This window comes from Eucalyptus grandis, chromosome 6 (genome assembly GCF_016545825.1).
Source record: "Eucalyptus grandis isolate ANBG69807.140 chromosome 6, ASM1654582v1, whole genome shotgun sequence".
Classification (NCBI taxonomy): domain Eukaryota; kingdom Viridiplantae; phylum Streptophyta; class Magnoliopsida; order Myrtales; family Myrtaceae; genus Eucalyptus; species Eucalyptus grandis.
In genome coordinates this window covers 27944280-27961852 of record NC_052617.1, presented here as the reverse complement: position 1 = coordinate 27961852, position 17573 = coordinate 27944280, and the positions used below count along the sequence as shown (strand labels likewise).

The following is a 17573-nucleotide window of genomic DNA, read 5'->3' as shown; positions in this document are numbered from 1 at the left end:
TGCTAATTTCGAATCAAAAAGCCAATATCTCACTTTTTCAAACCCCACTATTTAATATAATCATTAAAATCCAATTTTTGCATCTAAACCCGATACTTGGGTTTTTATGAATAAAATCCTTATTTACCACAATCAACACTCAATTTGCCACATCCATTCATCAAATTCAAATTCTAAATGCACAGGCAGCGATCAGCACGAAATTCTAAGAAAATAAGGTTCCAAAATAATTTCCAGAATTTATTAAATAATTAAATTTATTTCAAAAATTAATTAAATAATAATATCCATATATTTCACGATCCACGCTCAATTTATAATATCCAATCATCAATTTCAAAATCTAATTGCACAGCAGCGACCGGCACGAAATTATGAGAATTTAAGGTCCCGATAAAATTTTCGAATTTAATAAATAATTAAATTTATTCCGAAAATAATTAAATAATAATATTTTAATAATTTCGAATAATAATATATTATTAAATTATTTAATAATTTCGGAACATTTAAATAAATCAAAAGTAAATTCCTTTATGTCAAATCAAGGCTTATTTTAAATAAACCTACTTACCCTTAATTAAGCACACTTTAAATTAAACCACCACCTTAATCAAATCTACTCTTAATTAACATAAACTAATAACCTAATAATACTTAACATAAACTAAACCTCCCTAAGCATAATTAACCCTCTAAGTGAGATTTAGTGAGCTAAACTCACCGGATTAATGAGCCGAGCGGACCAAAACGACGAGGACGACGCGAGGATTGACTTTCCTCAAGGCGGGCCGAGCATCCGGCTCGGGAAGGCGGCCAAAACGGGCCAAACATGGGCTGCCATACCCATTTTCTTGGCTGCTGCTTGGGGCCGATGGAGGGCTGCACGGCGGCGGATCGGGCGGAGGAACGGTGGAGGAGGACTGCCGGTGGCTCAGATGGGCGAGGCGGCGGCGGCGAGGCCTCACGGTGGCCGGAGGTGACTGAATCGCGGCCTGAGCTGGCCGAACAGCCCCCGGGATGCACGAGCGAGGCCCACGGAGACGGCTGGGCGTCGGCCAAGCGCGGGCGAGCGCGGGCGGATGGGCAGCGACGGCAAGCTTCGGCGAACGGGCGACGAGCGACGGCCATGGCTGCAGCTTCTTCGACAAGCTCAGATCTGATGGGTCTTCGAGCAAGAACCCGAGATGGAGGAGAGAGGGCGATGGTGAGCGGACGCGCGGCTGTGCGCGCGAACGGCGGCGACAACGACGGCACCGGCGGCGAGCGACGAGCGGCGAAGGAGGCGGACGGCGAGGGACTGCTTTGGCTTCTTCCTCTGCAAATTTTCTGGTCTTTCACACAAAGAAGATGGAGGAGAAACCAACGGAAGGGAGAGAGGAAGGAGAGAGAAGGAGGAGAGAGAGAGATGGGACCATTCCCTTTTCTTTTCCTTTTTCTTTAATCCCACAAAATGGCCCACCATAACCTCATGGATAATGTCATACTCCACTCACTCAAAACTCCCACAACCTTATTCCAATGGGTTCAATTCCATTTTCCGCCGGTCCATTCTTGTACATCCAATTTCTTCAATTCTCATCAATTCTCTTCCAATTGAATCAAATTGAAGTCCATAAAATTAATCCGATGTCACCACACTTCAATCCACATCTTCACTTGTCTATAGAACCAACTTAAGTCCCAAAAGCAAGAACAAAGGCGGGCCTACTAATTTCTCAAGCCAAAATAGCCATTCTCTGATTTAATTGCTGAAAAACTCGATTGCATGAAAAATCTTCCAAAGATGATTCAATGATCCTGAAATGATTTGTGACACACCCGAGACTTCCAATTTCTAAATTCGATCTCAATTCCACGGTTAATTTCATTTTGGCACGATACTAGTGCGGCCCAACCTACTGCAGGGTAGCCTTTAGAAATTTTCATGCAATTGACCCGTGGTTGATCATCTCAAGCCACAATGTACATCTTTGAAACATTGGCGACTTTCGGTTGTCGGGGTAATATCAAGGTTTCAAATATGAACACGGGGTACCCAATCGATAGAAAAGTCGGTCTAGTGCCAATCGACAAGAATTGTGCGATCCGGTGGAATCACCAACACTCGATCACATGCCTCCCGTCGAGTCGACCTATCTACGATCTCTAATCGATTTTTAATTATGCCGTAATGACCCTTGCAAATTAGCTCGGTCGAAAGATCGCTTCCTGGTCAAATTCTCGAATCTGATGCATTAGAAATTCTTAACAGCTTCACCCGATAGACTAGTTTTCACATGAGTGGCCGACTCAAGGAAAAGAACTATATGCATGCCAACGAAATGCCCGTCTCAATTTATTGAAAATAGAATCGGAAAATCGGGATGTCACATATCCTGATTAGAAATCCGGACGACCAAACGTATTAGTGTTATATTAGAATAAAAACAATCGCTTAAGCACATTTGGTGATTAACTCTGGCAAAAAATGCTAAATTGCTTTTTTAATAAAATGTTAATGCCTACATTCTCTTTTTTTTTTAAATAAAAAAAATCAAATCCGTACAAATAGTTGGAGAGCTTCATGCAGACCGTCGAATCTCTTCTTCTTCTTCTTCTTCTTCTTGAATGCTTTTGCACTCTTCGGATATTGCAGTTCTCATTGGTTCAAGTTTGTAGATTTCATCGGTATATTCCGTTTTAGATTTTCCAAGTCCACTTCTTGCTCCTACCGCTCCATCTCAGCATTTGTCATCTTCCTTTCACTCATTAGAAGAAAATACAAACAGCTGAATGGAAATATTTTCGATAAGAGAATTTGCCCTCGTAATTATATCCTAGGACAACCCAAATAGAATTTCTTGATAGAAATTCGATAATCCGACCTTAGATATCATAATCAACTCTATCTTCGTCTTCACCATCCTCTTCTTATTACTTACCGAGAGATTGATTTTCTTCTTCTTCTTTGTCGTTTTTTGTGGAGCGAAGCTGAAGAAGAGCTTCTTTGGACTGGCGAAGCAGCCAGGATCGATGGGGCAGTGGGAGCGAGGAAGGAGCAAAGACCAGATCGAGCTTCGCGAGTAGTTGAAGCCGAAGGACGAGTTGTCCGAGAACTTGTGGAGGAGGTCTTGCGACATCACCTTGCAAGCGTTTGCTACGTGACAGGGGTTTTCTTCTTCGTCAATTTTAGCTCCGTTTATGGGCGTCGTTCCCTGTTGCGAATTGCGATTCGTTTTGCCCCAAATTGCCTCGGTCTGAAGAAAAGAGAAATGGATTGATTTTTCTGAAGTAAGGTTTAAATATGGGGCAAGATTGATAACTGATGTTGTTTAAGGCTATTCATGCTGACTCGGATCGCCGGCAAGTCATGTTAATTGAAAAAATAAAGAGAAAATATTGTCACGTTGAATTTTCAGTATCCCAAATTGGTGATGGCAGTTAGTTAAGTGATTAATTTTTTTACCAAAGTGGCACTGAAGTAATTTAGTGAAAAGTTTTGGTATTGAAGTAAGGACTATACTGAAATTATGGCAATTCTAATATCTTTTTGCATTGATTTTTCTTTTCCCACCGGAATTCCTTGGATAAATAAAAACAAAAGACCAAGTTATTAAAAGTTATTTTTAGAATGAGCAAAAGAAAAAGTCACCTACCTTGAGAAAAAAATGAACAAAATGAGCCCATATTTATAGGATTTTTGTTTTTTTTGGGTGACCTAAGGGAAACCATTCTTAGAATCGGTTCAACTCGTTGAAACGGCACAAAATCCCTTCAAAGGATTGGCCCGGCCCTTTAAAAAACCAGGGCCACCTTCGGCGAGGGGCGGTTGACCTGCTCCTGCGACTACCACATGGCATGATAGGGTGCCCCGGCTAAAGGCCACCGTTTTGCCCATTTTTTTCTAGTAAAAAATTTGCTTTTGACCTAACTTTGACCACCCATTTCTCTCTCATTTGGTGTAGCATCGACCGGATTTTCGCGCACATGTAAAGCTTGCGACCAGAACTTTCCAAAACTATGATATGATATCCGAAAGAACAAATGATGGGATCATCGATTTTCATGAAATGAACTGAACGGACGATGGAGACTAAAAGTTATGACATCTTCCTTGAAAGTATTTGAATAGAAGTGATTCTCAGACATTAGAAAGTTTATAGCTAGATCATCATGAGTTCATAAAATAAGTTACCATAGTCTAGATTTCGGATGGTCACTTTTAAAAGTTGTGATTTTTGTGAGGGGTCAAATTTGGTGCTGATGAAAAGCTATGACAGGGTGTGATCTAATTTTGCCTTTCGATCTAAATTCAGCCAACGTTGACTTTTGGTCAAAATTTGGTCGGATCCCTGATAAAAAAATTCGGTGTAATAGAAGCCATTCGGGTCGACTCATGACTAGAGACGTCCTTTTTGCCGGAGGTCGAATAAACGTCGGTTTTACTGACATCATCTTCATGCGTAGAAACCCATGAATTTCGTTTTCCTAATATTATTTTGGCATTCATATTTTTTAATTTCATTTTTGCATTCAAGTGACATCATTTTATAATAATAAAAAATCATTTAGATGCATCTAATAATTTATCGCATTTTATGATTTTTTTTTTTTGTTTCAATAGTTCCATCCTATAAATAAACGGTGCATTTAATATATTGACCTGTTTTCATTGACTTATGCACATTTAATTCTAGGATAAAAATCACCAAAAATCTTAAATTATGTCCATTGTGACACATTTATTTCAATATTTTTTTGAGATATCAAAAACTCCAAACATGTACTATGTGACATATTTATCCAAAACTTGTACAATGTGATACATTTACCTTAATTTTTTTTTTTGTGATACCAAAAATCTTATATTTATGTGACACACACATTTACTTTAAAAGTTTAGTGTCAATAGAAAAAGTTTAGGATTTTTGATATCACAGGAAAAAAAATGATGGTAAACGTGTCACATAGATATATAAGGTTGGAGTTTTGGTGTCACTAGAAAAAAAAATTGAAGTAAATGTGTTATACAAGTACAAATTTGAGAATTTTGGTGTCACAAAAGAAAAGTCCAAAGTAAATATGTCACAATAGGTAAAGTTTGAGTTTTTCTGTGACTTTTTCCCTTAATTCACAAGAGTCCTATGCCAGGGCATTATATTTAGATATGTCTCTAATTCTACTTTACATCTTATTTGTTGTCCTTAATTGTTCTGTGCAAAACCGCATGGGCGTTTAGAATTATGAGTTTGAATAACAATTGGTGAAGATTGCATGAAGAAAATATTTTCTTAAATGAGAATAGGTGGCATTATTAAAGTCCTTGAATCCAAAATCTCCCCTCTATAGAAGTGAGACGAATTTCTATGTCTTATGTGATTCCTAACAGGTCTAAAATAGATTAGTGGTGAATTCTAGTTTATCTTAAATAATGATGAGAAACTAATTTGTGGTCGATAGTGTAAGATACAAAAGCACAACCCAAGATCTCCATAAATAGAAATAAGAATATATATGTAATCATGTAAACAAATTTACACACCTGATTTGGACCATCGTTCTTGATGTGGAATCGTAACGATCCAAACTCAAGAACTTATTCTTTATTGCTCTCTATATCACTGACTCAATGAGACGACCCTCTCACCCCTTAGCACTAGGTAAGTGCTCATTTGTGAGGATAATTGTGAGAATTATGATTAGAGAAGAGACTTGAGCAATATTTATAGAGTTTCTAACCAGACCAACCTTCCATCTCACCTTAGATTAATCCTGTAAAATGATAAATTATAATATTAGTTAATGTAGCCCACATTAGGAAAATTCTTACAACTAAGACTTGGGAGAATCTGTTCGAAACATGAGTGTTACCTTGCGAGAGGGTTATCCACACCCGCCTAACAATCCCTTAAACCAATTGATGGCTCATTTGAGAAGGTTGTGACAATATGTCATCAAGATAGTAAAACCTAATATACAACAAGAATCGTATCTGTTATTTGATAATGAATTCATGATTATGATTTATCATATATTATGTGATTATTTCAAATAAATAATACTTATTAGCATAATCAATAGTATGACTTTAACAACAACTATATCGCTAATTCAGCATTAATTAATATAATTAGTAATTAAATAGACATAATATTTACTATAATAAAATACTTAGTTAGGAAAATTTAGATATTTGAACCTAATAGTGACCAACTAATAGCATGCTAATTATTGCATTATGAATAATTTTTAATATAAAAAAATTCAGTATGAATCACGCATCGGTGTGTAGGTCAGATACCATAAACTTGTGTGACGAATGACAAATAGCAAAATATTCTAGAAAAAAAAGATAAATAAACCTATGAAGGGCTGAGTGAATGGTCAAACATGACTCCACTCTAGAGCGACATATCTCTGTCTTCCCTGCTCAAAGGAACTTGAGCTCTCAAGCTTGGTATGTTGTGTGGAGTCTTGTACAGACATATGTTGACTTCTAAAATTTAACGGTCCTTTTAGATTTTATTGTATAGAAAAATTAGGGATTGATTTTGACTCTTAAACAAAAATATTAATTTAACTATATATAAATATTCTGAGCATTTTAATTAAACGCATATAATTCTAAGTTGGATCGAGCCCATAAGATTTCAAAATTGGCCCGAGCCCATCGAAGACATGCGCATTGCACATGGTTACCAAAACTTGGAATCAAAAGGGCATATATTGTGAAATTTATGGCCACAAGGAAAGAAGAGGTTGTCATTGTAGAGATGTCAAGTAATGGGCATGAGGTGTAAAGAGAGCACAAGGAAAATAAAAAATAGGGAAAAAACACAAACAACTCCAAACTTCGCCCAAAGTGACAAATTTACTCCAAACTTTTTTTGTAACATGAAAATTCTTGAAATTTGCTAATTGTTAAGGTTTATGCCATAAGATTTCAAAATTGGCCCGAGCCATCGATGGAAACAACCTACCCAAGCTGCATTTCTTGAAGGATTTTAGCACCATGGAGAGATTACCAAAACTTGGAAATAATTAACTCTCCAATCAAATTTGGCAATCAAAAGGGCATATATTGTGAATTTATGGCCACAAGGAAAGAAGAGAGAGAAAGATTGTCATTGTAGAGATGTCATGTAATGGGCATGAGGTGTAAAGAGATGTCATCTTCGCTTGTCATTTTAGCACAAGGAAAATAAAAATAGGGAAAAAATCACAAACAACTCCAAACTTAGGATAAGATCCCAAAGTGACAAATTTACTCCAAACTTTTTTTTCTAAGTCTTGTTTCCAACATGAAAATTTAGAAATTCTAAAAGATTTCTATCACATTCCTTTTCAATGTTTCTTCCTTGCAAGAATATCCTTGTGAGATTAGATTTCAAAAGCTATTAGATACTTATTGGTTATTTACCTAAAATCATTTTTCCGTGAGGATGAATGAATGGATAATTCATATTTAACCCAAAAGGATAAAGAATCGAACCTCCATTGAATCGAATAGGTTAGTCTGTTGTCGTTCGATTTCTTTGAATAATCTCACGGGGTATTTCCAACTCTGTGAATCTTTGATGTTCTCGATTTTGTATTTTACTCCATGGTTGAGCATATGGAAATCAGGCCTTTTGATATACATGTTGATCTCAGCTGGTGCCTTTGGCCTTGATAAGAAATCGGCAAGTACATTCTTCTTTCAGGGAATATGCTTAGTTTCAAAGGAGTATTTTGAAAACCATTCAGCCCATCGAAGCGGTTGAGAATTTGGAATGTTTTTTTGTTTAAACTTGGTCATCGAGGAAAAGATGCCATGTCTAATTCCACCGGGAAGTGGTGGCCGATGAGATGAAACTCAAACTTTTGATTCCATTTTTGACAAGTAGGATTTCTTTGAAAGTGGAATGGTAATGCATTTCAGCTTGGGAAAACTTTCCACTTTTATGAGCACAAAGGAGTCTCTTATCATTAATTTCTTCAAAAAGAACAACCGCCCGGTATTCATCACTTTTGAGAATTCTTTTGCTGTTGAATTTGTAATGGTGGGAGATTGCATAATCTCTTTGAGCTCGGCAACTGCTTTGGTCTGGTTTTTTCCCAAGGTGGGGAATTCTTCTTCAGCATGGATTGCAAAGGAATCGAAGCTTTGCAATATTTGGGACAAAAACCACGAGATAGTTAATTATCCCAAGAAATTGCTGGACTTGGTTGTGAAGTTATCCTGTCTTCAATAATTTTTATGAAATATGTACCTTTGTTAAGGTGCAACAAAAATTCAATTTATGAATATTCATCTTCCTTTGCGAGAGCATAATTGCTTCTTTACGATTTCATAAAGTTGGCGGTGTGATGGGGCGTAGAGCGGGAATATCGTCATTTTTGAGATAGGATTGGTTGGAAGATGCGACACATGTCCTTTTGGAAAATGGATGGTGCTACCTTTAAGCCAAAAGGAAGAACTTTCCATTGGAAGTGTTGGTTCGGAATACGAATCTTGTCTTGGATTCTCTTCGGGATGGATGCCCAATTGCCAAAATCCGGCTTTGAGGTCAATTTGGAATAGATGTGGGCCTTGGTTAGACCACTAAAGAGTGAGTCTCTAGATGGTAAAGAATTTATCGTCTTGGAGGAAAAGATTGAGGGTTGATAGTTGATTACCAATCTCATTTTTCCTCTGTTTTGCTCGGCACGCTTATTGACATAAAAGGCTTCACAAGCCCATTGTGAGTCGAAACTTCAATAAGGCCTTGTTGCAAAAGTTCCGATTCCCTTTGAGCTAAAACCAAATGTTCTGGTTTCATTCCCATGTGGCTCGCCTTGGTTGGGTTTATGTCTTCATTTTTTTGAAAGGAAGGTGAACAAAGAACTCCGGGTTTTCCATAAAGGATGAGAGCATTTTTGAGCAAATATCAAGATTCTAACAGTTTTGCATAATTGGATCTAGTAGACTCATTTCAATGGAAAACAGTCTACGGATATTAACAAACTCGAGAATTAATCTTTATATCTAAGACCTTTTCCGGGAATGATGCGAAGGAGATTTGAGTCATGATGTCCCATCCAATTATCGATCTTTATTGGGAAGGTTAGATCCAAAAATCTTTGCGGTTATGGAACACTTTGCGGGAAGAATTGGACATTACGGGAGTGGTTCGACATTTGTGGAGAAAGTATCTCCCGACGCACTGAAATATCGATGTAAGGGATCCAGAATTCTTTAGGAAGAATTTTGGTATCTAGGATAGAACAACTTGCTCCTGTGTCAATGAGAGCAATAACGGTGATAGGCTTAGCAAACTTTGATGTAAGGATTTTCACGGGGAAGTGTGGACAGTGAGTTTGGCTTGAAAATATGTCCAGATTTGGTTCTGGGGATGATGGTGATATGTGGAAAATCTCTTCAGACTCTGAGTCTGACTCAGTTTCACTAGAAGTTTGGTAAGAGGGAATGGCACAAAGAGTTTGGTCGATGGTTCTTCATCGCAGAGAATAATGATTCAATATCATCATTTTCGAGAGAAATACCTATTTCGTTCTCAATATGATGGATTAGATGATTCTGACCTTTTCTCGCTTGAGGGCAACTTTTGGCAAAATGTCCTTTCTGATTGCAGATGTAGCAACGATTTGATTTCTTGTGGCTTGTGCGATCCTTTCTTTTGCGTAGGTATCGCCATTTCTTCTTTTTCCGGAAGTGCTTGGAACCATGCTTGGATTTCTTTATCCAAAACTTCTTGTAGTGTTTCTTCTTCCGAGAATATTTGCCACATGTACCATCACAGTCTTTTTTGGAGCATTTAATTTTCAGCTCTTGACGGGAGCAGGCTGATTCTAGGCGTTTGTCATCTGTGATGTATGTTTGCACCATCTTGCGTTTTAAGCATAATTCTTCTAGGCATAGATGGATTTCTTGCTGTATTTCCCCTAAGGGAATATCTTGTACCCGCCTTTGCTTTCCAAAGAACGATCTTTCAACCATCTGGGATAGCTCCTTCGGGATAGAAGTAAGGAAGACATGCTTCAAATTTGGGTCTGCTCCAACTTGATAAAAGGTTTGAAGCATTAATTTAAAATGCTTATCAAGATGTTTCTTCTGGAGGGAGCATCATCTTCTTTCAAAAAACTCTATTCTTTTTTATCTCTATGAGATCACCGGGTTTTCCCACAAAGACATGATATAAGAGAGTAAGGGCATGGCTGAAATTAGGTGACATCGAAATGAATGGTCCATTCAAAGTGATTGCCACGGAACTTCAAGCTTCCTGTAAATCTTGTAACAAAATTGTACAAGACATCATTCATATCATGATTGGTGATAGACGGGTCTTCACCATGTGTGAAATTCTTCAAGACGGTGCGGCCATTTCTGGTAAGGAATATCATCAATGGTGAAGAATTGTTTTGATGTAGTGGACACATGGGGAGTGGAGTTGCGAGTAGGATTGCTTGTCTGACCCATTTCCATATCAGAATAATCTGATTCCATGTCATCATCTGGTGGGTTGGCCATAAATATGGATGAAGTGACTGGTGCAAAGGGGAGGGTATCGACTGTAGGAATTGAGAAGGATGAGGAGGAGGAAAGGGATATTGAAGATTCTGTTTCAGTGTCATGAGAAGTCTCGCTCTCATGGGGAGCAAAATTTTGGGAGGATCGGGTTGTTCAGCCAATGAATAGCGAGTCGGGTTCTGGGTGCCTAAATCCTTTAGAAAAGACTCTAATGGATTTGATAGCATCATATGTTCTGGCCTTTCTCTTATAATAATGGAGCTTGATCTTGTAGGTGGTGCTTTTTCGGGTGATGCCTTTACTTTCCCCTTTTCCTTCTGCAGGGTTTTGATACGATTTCTTAAGTTTGCCATATCCGGTTCTCTTCTATAAGGATCTGGTGGAATAGTGGCAAAAATAGAGGTTTGAGGTGGTGGGGGTGAATACCCTGTTTTAACTGGAGGTGCTAATGGGTCAAATGGTCTGAACCTTCCTTCTTCAAGAAGCTGGATTTGGGTTTTGAGCTTTTCTATTTCTGGCTGTGGATTTTCGAGATAATGGTACCCAAGATGTTGTCCTGATTCCAAGGCGTGAAGCCTTTTCTGAACTCAAAAGTATCTTCTTGGTACTTTCATCATACCTTCGGAGGTCTTGTTGCACACTTCCAATTTTGGAGTCAATTGCCTTGAAGGCATTGTTTTGTGCTAACATAGTCTCTGATTGCCAATTTAGAACAGCTTCGGCGGCAGAGGTTTTTTTTCTGTTTCCCATGTTCATCTATATCAGTGGGAGTAGGAATTTTAGGAACATGGCGGTATCTGCCATGAGGATCAATAAACTCTTCTGCAGCAGGGAATGAGAGTTTAGAACTTTCCTTGACAAGATGAGGAAAGTCAGTATCCTGAAACATAGCAATAGAAGAAGCATGGTACTTCTTCTGGAATTTCGAGGGGGTAAGAATGCTTCTTAGCCCACTTAAGGATTGGCTTATAGAATGGAGAAAGGGCTTGCTTTTTCTGGGGAGGAGATGGTGGTGGTGTTTTTGGTAGATTTGGTGAGTCCTAGGATGTAGTTTTAGACTCTGGTGGTGGAGGTGGTGTATAAGAAACCATGAATTGGTATTTGTCACATTCACCAAGAGTATCAACAGAGGAATCTCCTTCTAAGTACCTTTGGAACATCTTATCCTTTGGCCTTTTCCGTCGAGGTGGGGGTCTTGCAAAAGGATCTACCTCATCGGGGGAATTTGTACAGTGAGAAATGAATTTTCATTTGTGTGACACATTTACCCTAAATCATAGAGACATTTTAGTCTTTTTACTTTTAAATTTTTTTTTTTTTTTTTTTTTTTTTTTTTTCTTCTTCTTTCTTCCCTCCGTTGGCCATGGCGAAGAGAAGCCGGTGTCCAGCGAGGCCGCCCTCACCGACGCCGGCGGGGCGGCCCTAGCCAACCTAGGCGAGGGTGACCCTTGCCGGACGCTGGCTTCCCTCCGCCGCCTCGGCCATGGCCAGTGGAGGGAAGAGAGAAGAAGAAAAAAAAAAAAAAAAAAAAAAAAAGAATAAGACGAAAATGCTCTTAATGGGGTAAATGTGTCACATTTTGTAAAATTTGGAGATTTTTCATGTTACAAAAAAAGTTTGGATAAATTTGTCACTTTGGAGAAAGTTTGGGATTTTTGGTGGTTGTTTCCTTAAAAAATAAACAAGGAAAAGTGTTCAGGATTGCTGAATTGGTGCACCGGTGAAAGCCAATTAGAGAAGATTCGGTAAAAATGGGAATTCGGGATTTCTTTGAAAAAGGGAAGAAGATCAAGACGTCAGGATCTTTCCTAAATGAAATAACTACACCTTCACAAAAAAGGAAAATCTTTTAAATTCACGCGGATCTTCACGATTTTCTTTCTGAGATTGGCACAAGTTCAGACAGGGGCCGAGGCTTTGGATGTTAAAAGGCTTCCATTACCGCCACATAGGGGGAGTGGTTGGAAGAAAGGAACAGGACACGATTCCCGGCGAGAAGGACGTTCGCTGTACGGAGAAAGCGGTGAGTGGATAGCAAATTTTGTGAGGTTGGTGGCAATGAAAAGTTAAAGACATCACTTTTGTGAGAGAGAGAGAGGGTACGAATCCCGCTGATCGCACGGGATTTTAAATGTGATATCGGGGTGGTGGGTCGACGTCGGGGTGATGGATCATCCGCTAGCATCGCCCCAGGGTTTATCCGCCTATTAACCCGGGCCTGTCGGGTTGTCTATGTTGGTACGGTGCGTAGGTTTCCTGAGTCATAAAAAAAAGAAAAAGTTAGAGACGAATGAAATTTCGTGCACCCCATCACCGAGCATATAGAGATTCATACCAATTTGTGATTTGTGAAATTTCGTGCACACCATCACCGAGATTGGTGGATCTAGTAATTTGTTAGTTTTACTTTGGGTGAGAATTAGTCGAGCTGATGGTTGAGATCACATATTAAAGATAAGAAAAGAAAAGAGGAAAATTATTATGTTAATTCTCCATGGCTGGTTCTCGTGCATGGTCTCGCTGTCAATTTCAGCTGGCTTATGTCACTGTGTTTTTTTTTTTTTTTTTTGGATCTAAAATAGTGCGTTCTTTCATTCATTAAAACAAAGATTACAAAAAGACGATAGAATGTTCCTAAGGGACTATGGGGGGATCAGACATCCAGGTTGGGGGAAGGGTTTTGAGTTGGTGGGCTTTAGTGATCATCCGTGGCTTGGTTTGCTTCTCTAGGACAATGAGCTAAGTTTACACAGGTCATTTGGGCTAAGAGCTTCTTGCACTTTTGAATTAATTCCCTCACATTAGGGGCTCTCTCCATTTGCATTCTCGAGCTCCATTTGTCAACTTTCTCTCGTATATTTCTGCAGCCGGCGGCACACAAATCGAAACGTCCATCAATGGCCAAGTCAATCCCCAACGTCGCGATAAGAAGAACACGCTTGGACGACAAAATGGGTGTATTTATGTGAGTATCTGCGCTGGAATCCTAGTGCATGTGGGTGTATATTAAGGCTCGTATGTAATAGCTGAAGGAAGAGGGCACATCATCAAAGATCATCCAGTTATGGAGCCGCCTGAGAAGTCCTTCGTTCAGCAAGCGCAGCGCGAGAATAATGTTCAGATGGTGAGTTACTTCTTGGATTTCTTTTTGTTTTGTGCTTTTGACCTTTTCTTTGGTTGTGATGTCTTAACTCAGACATTTGCCCATGTTCAACGAATATGCTCTTGATAATTGCAGGAAGGTAATATCTCGACATTGGTGAGCAATGGAAGTGTTGACATTCGTGGTCGAATTGCCGACAAGCGGAAAACGGGAGGGTGGAAAGCTTCTCCTTTCATTATAGGTACGCTTCCAATTCTAATTTTTCTGTGCTTTATAACTCTAGATCAAATGCTACATGCACAAATTTTACTCCATTCCTTTTACTAAATGCTGTGACAATTTTTGTTATTCGAGTCCTTAGAAGGTCGAATCATGAGCAAAAGTAATGGGCTGGTTATATATGATTGAAATAGTACATTGCATGGGACTTGGGTATCATCTCGTTAAGATAGCATTAGTTTCCTTTCTTTTGGGCAATTTCAAGACAGATCTATTAACGCGGTTAATTTGTAGTGAACGAGGTGGCTGAGAGATTAGCGTTTTACGCGATTGCGGTGAACATGGTGACGTACTTGGTTAAAGTAATGCATCAATCAATTCCGGTGGCTGCAACTCACGTCACAGATTGGATTGGGGCGGCCTTTGTTCTCACCCTCCTGGGCGCGTTCATGGCTGATGCTTACTTGGGCCGCTTCAAAACCATCATCATCTTTTCCTCTATTTATGCAGTGGTAAGAGATTAAACTCCCTAAATCCCAAAGTATGCCAAATGAAACTACCTTGGAATAAGATCAGACATGTTAGTTGTCAAGGACATAATTTTCATTGTGAAATGGAATGTTTAGTAGGATAAGGATTCTCTCTCGTCTTAGGAATTCTTTTTTTTTTTTGGTTGGTTATCGTCTTAGGAATTCAGGTTACCCTGAAACGGCCACAATGCCGTGAACTTTCAGAAAATCACACCGCCGTTCAAACAATGCGAATAACCGATGCGTATGTATGTAAAAGGATTTGACAATGTTATTTGCTAGTTAATTGGTTTAACTAGCTAGATCACTCAATTCTCTTACTCAGGCACTCACAATCTCCCCAAGTCAACTAATTAATTCTCCCTTCTTTGATCAAATTCCTTAGGGAATGTTCCTACTAACCCTATCAGCCTCCATAGATGGCCTCCGACCGCCTCCATGCAAGGCGGGGCTTTGCCAGGAGGCCTCCAACTCGCAGACCACATTCCTCTACACTGCTCTTGCCCTGATCGCCCTTGGGACGGGGGGTATCAAGCCCTGCGTCTCCTCCTTCGGGGCCGACCAATTTGATGAAGCTGACAATAAAGAAGTCAAGAAGAAGTATGCCTTCTTCAACTGGTTCTTCTTCGCCATCAACACGGGGGCCCTCGGGGGCATCACGGTCTTGGTGTACTTGCAAGTGAAGAAAGGTTGGATTTGGGGGTTCGGGGTTCCCACTGGGGCAATGATCATATCGATCGCTGTCTTGTTGTGCGGCACCAAGTATTACCGGTTTCAGAAGCCGATGGGGAGTCCGTTCACGAGGTTCATGCAGGTAATGGTGGTCTCAGTGAGGAACCACTGGAGAGGGGTGAAGGTTGGACGGGAGACGTTGCTATTCGAAGTGCAAACGGAGGAGTCTGACATTACGGGAGCTCGCAAGCTAGCTCGCACCTCACAATATAGGTCAGTATCTATCAAATAAGTAAGATCATTAATACCTTGAAAAACCTCAAACTGATACATGTTTGACAAATTTATCATAAACTACCATGAAAAACCCCAAATTAGTATATTTGTGATAAATTTACCACAACTGATCATAAAAAAATCTTAAACTAGTACACTCATGACAAATTTATCTTAAACTAATTTATCCGACCATGAAAAACCTTAAATTAGTACATTTGTAATAAATATACCCTTTCCGTCAAATTAGATTAATACTACAAAAAATCACAAAAATTGTATAATTATAATAAACGGATAGTAAAATCTTAAATTAATATGTCAATCAACGTGTTTATTCAACTTAACAATTTGATAGTAAAATTTAATGGTAATTTGATAATAAAATCTAATGAAAACTAATAGAGGATAAATTTGTCACTAGTATATCAGTTTAGGATAAATTTGTCAAAGGTGTAGTAGTTTGGGGTTTTTAGTTGTCAAAAAATTAGTCTAGGATAAATTTGTCACATGTGTACTAGTTTGAGATTTTTCAGGATATTAATCCTAAGTAAGAACCATGAAATTACTAGATTCCATCTAATTTTCTGGAAAAGCTGTTAAATACGTGATATACCCATGAGATTACCTGTGTCCATCATATTTGTCCGCTTTTCGTACTGTGAAATGCTTTCTCCTTGTTTAAAGTCAATAAACAAAACCTCATAATTTAATATCACAGGAAACTGCCAAATAAAAGCCATTAGACAAAACTTCTCTATTGTTTATACATTAAATTGGGCCGAGAGGATACAAACTCTTTGTTTATTCCACGTGAATATACTTAGTGTGCTTAGCTTTCTGTACTATTATATGAAATTTAAGCTGACGACTAGATTTTTATTATTTGTTTATATCTTGTTGCAACTAACCACTATTGAATGCCCCATGGTAGAAATCGACAACTGCTTGTGGACGAACATCCTTCACTTAGGGATTGTGGAAGTCTCAATTTCTTTGCCTTCACACGGTAGCTTGAGACCATATAATGACTAGACTAACTAATAAGAAGGGTCTCGTCGCAGATTCTGGGATAAAGCCGCAGTGATAACTGATCCAGAATCCAATCAACCACCAACCGCTGGCGCCTCTGCACCGTGACGCAAGTCGAGGAATTCAAGTCCTTCCTGAGAGTCCTCCCAGTGTGGGCATCCACCATCGCGCTCTCCATCTCCTTTGCCCAGCTCTCCACCTTCTTCATCAGCCAAGCAACCATCATGGACCGCCAGCTCGGCCCCAACTTCGAGGTCCCCACCGGCTCCGTCCCCGTCTTTGCCTCCATCAATGCCCTCTTCCTTGTCCCGCTCTATGAGAAGCTGATTGTGCCAGTCCTGCGCCGGCGCACTGGCCACTACCGTGGCATCACGTCACTCCAGAGGATGGGGGTCGGCCTCTTCCTCTCGATTTTTGCAATGGCCTCAGCCGCGCTGATCGAGAAGAGGAGACGGGAACGCTCGCCCGCCCAGTTTAGCATGAGCTTCTTCTGGCTCTTCCCTCAGTATTTCCTCATCGGTGGCGCCGAGGTGTTCACCTATGTGGGCCAGCTCGAGTTCTTCTATGACGAGGCGACAGACGGGACGCGGAGCATCAGCAGCGCAGTCTTCCTGAGCGAGATTGGAATCGGGAGCTGGCTTAGCACCGTGATCGTAAAGATCGTTGGGGGCGTGACCGGAGGGACGGAGAAAGGGTGGCTGAGGAATGATCTGAACAAGAGCAAGCTGGATTACTTCTATTGGTTGTTGACGTCGATCAATTTGGTTAATTTCTTGGTCTATGTGGTGGTGGCTTGGAAGTACAAGGGCAAGAATGTTGCTGGTGCCAGCGTGAGTGATGCGAGTACGGTTAAATTGGATGGTCCTCGTCCTGAGATTACACGAGGATCATCATGATGCTAAGGAGTTCGAGAGTGTTGTGTTGTCGGATTTAGATTCATGCTTGATCATTTCCAGCCCAAAAAGATTCATGCTTGATAACTGGGAGTTTAAGAGGGTTGCCCTTCTTAGCCAAATTTACAATTTGCTCATTCGTTGGAATGTTTTAGATTCATGTCAATACAAGTAAAGGAGCCTTCGCTACCTGCGTATGCAGGGGAACGATATTAATTGTGTTATTAAGTACATCATATATAATTACATGATTACAGATTTGTTATTCTTGATATATGTACATGTCTTCAATGTTGAAGCTTAGGTGATCTATGTTGTTGGATTTGTTGGGTGCTAACTAAGTAACCTAGAGAGAG

General features: G+C 39.7%; 1 protein-coding gene across 1 annotated transcript; it reads left to right on the top strand.

Annotated features, from left to right (window-relative positions):
- The first annotated feature begins 874 nt into the window (after window positions 1-874).
- LOC104451722 (protein NRT1/ PTR FAMILY 8.1) lies at window positions 875-17220 on the top strand. Its single transcript, XM_010066319.2, is given in 7 exon segments — window positions 875-1292; window positions 13504-13616; window positions 13731-13836; window positions 14109-14326; window positions 14730-15289; window positions 16357-16399; window positions 16402-17220. Coding segments are annotated over 7 exon segments (2277 nt in total).
- Window positions 17221-17573: the final 353 nt, after the last annotated feature.